Raw genomic sequence first — 784 nt, 5'->3', positions numbered from 1 at the left:
CTTCACAGGGCTGAGGTCCTCTCCTCCTATTGCTGATCGAATTTGCAATCCTCTACTATACACGTGCTTCCAGAACAATCAGACCACTCCATGTGCAGTCCTTGGTTGGTGGTCTGGGAGTATCTATTAAGCAAATGTTCCACTCCATGTCCTTCCTATGCACAGTTTTAAGTCAGTGATCTTTATGATTGACTCCATGTTACATTTATAAAAGTTGTCTTTTCTGTATAAAGTTCAGTCTTCAGTGCACCTTCCTCTGCAAGAGGAGGCGAGTGATCCCCTGGCGGATCTGCTTGGTCTTTGCACTGTAAATGATGGGGTTCATCACAGGAGGTGCCAGCAGGTAGACATTGGCCATTAGAACATGGACCAGTGGAGAGGCATGCTTGGCAAAGCGGTGAGTCATAGACACACCAACCATGGGGACATAGAGAATCAGAACGGCCAGCATGTGGGACAGGCAGTTGTTGAGAGCCCGGAGTCGTTCGGTCCAAGTGGCTGTGTTCAAGATACTTTTCAGGATAAGTGCATAGGAGAGTACAATGAGTAGAGGGTCTAGTACAATAACGAGCAGGACCAGAGCAAATCCATACCAGCTGTTGATCCTGATGTCAGCACAGACCAGGTGAATCATATCCTGGTGGAGGCAATAAGAGTGAGAAAGAAGGTGGGAATGGCAGAAGGGCAGGCGCTTGAGCAGGAAAACGGTGGGAAGAACAGCCAAGACACAGCGGCAAATGATGGCCAACCCTATTTTACCAATGACCTCACTGGTGAGGATAGA

At 48.2% G+C, this 784-nt stretch overlaps 1 protein-coding gene across 1 annotated transcript in view; it reads right to left on the bottom strand.

Moving 5' to 3' along the window:
• Window positions 1-241: 241 nt before the first annotated feature.
• Window positions 242-784, bottom strand: part of LOC116101321 (olfactory receptor 51Q1-like) — a 10,204-nt gene continuing 9,661 nt past the window's right edge. Inside the window, exon 3 of the mRNA XM_031384912.1 lies at window positions 242-770. Coding sequence (XP_031240772.1) covers window positions 242-770 — 529 coding nt within the window. The remainder of the gene's footprint in view (window positions 771-784) is intronic.

This window comes from Mastomys coucha, unplaced genomic scaffold (assembly GCF_008632895.1).
Source record: "Mastomys coucha isolate ucsf_1 unplaced genomic scaffold, UCSF_Mcou_1 pScaffold21, whole genome shotgun sequence".
NCBI classification, from domain to species: Eukaryota; Metazoa; Chordata; class Mammalia; order Rodentia; family Muridae; genus Mastomys; species Mastomys coucha.
The sequence above is the reverse complement of the archived record's forward strand: the minus strand, read 5'-3'. Positions and strand labels throughout refer to the sequence as shown.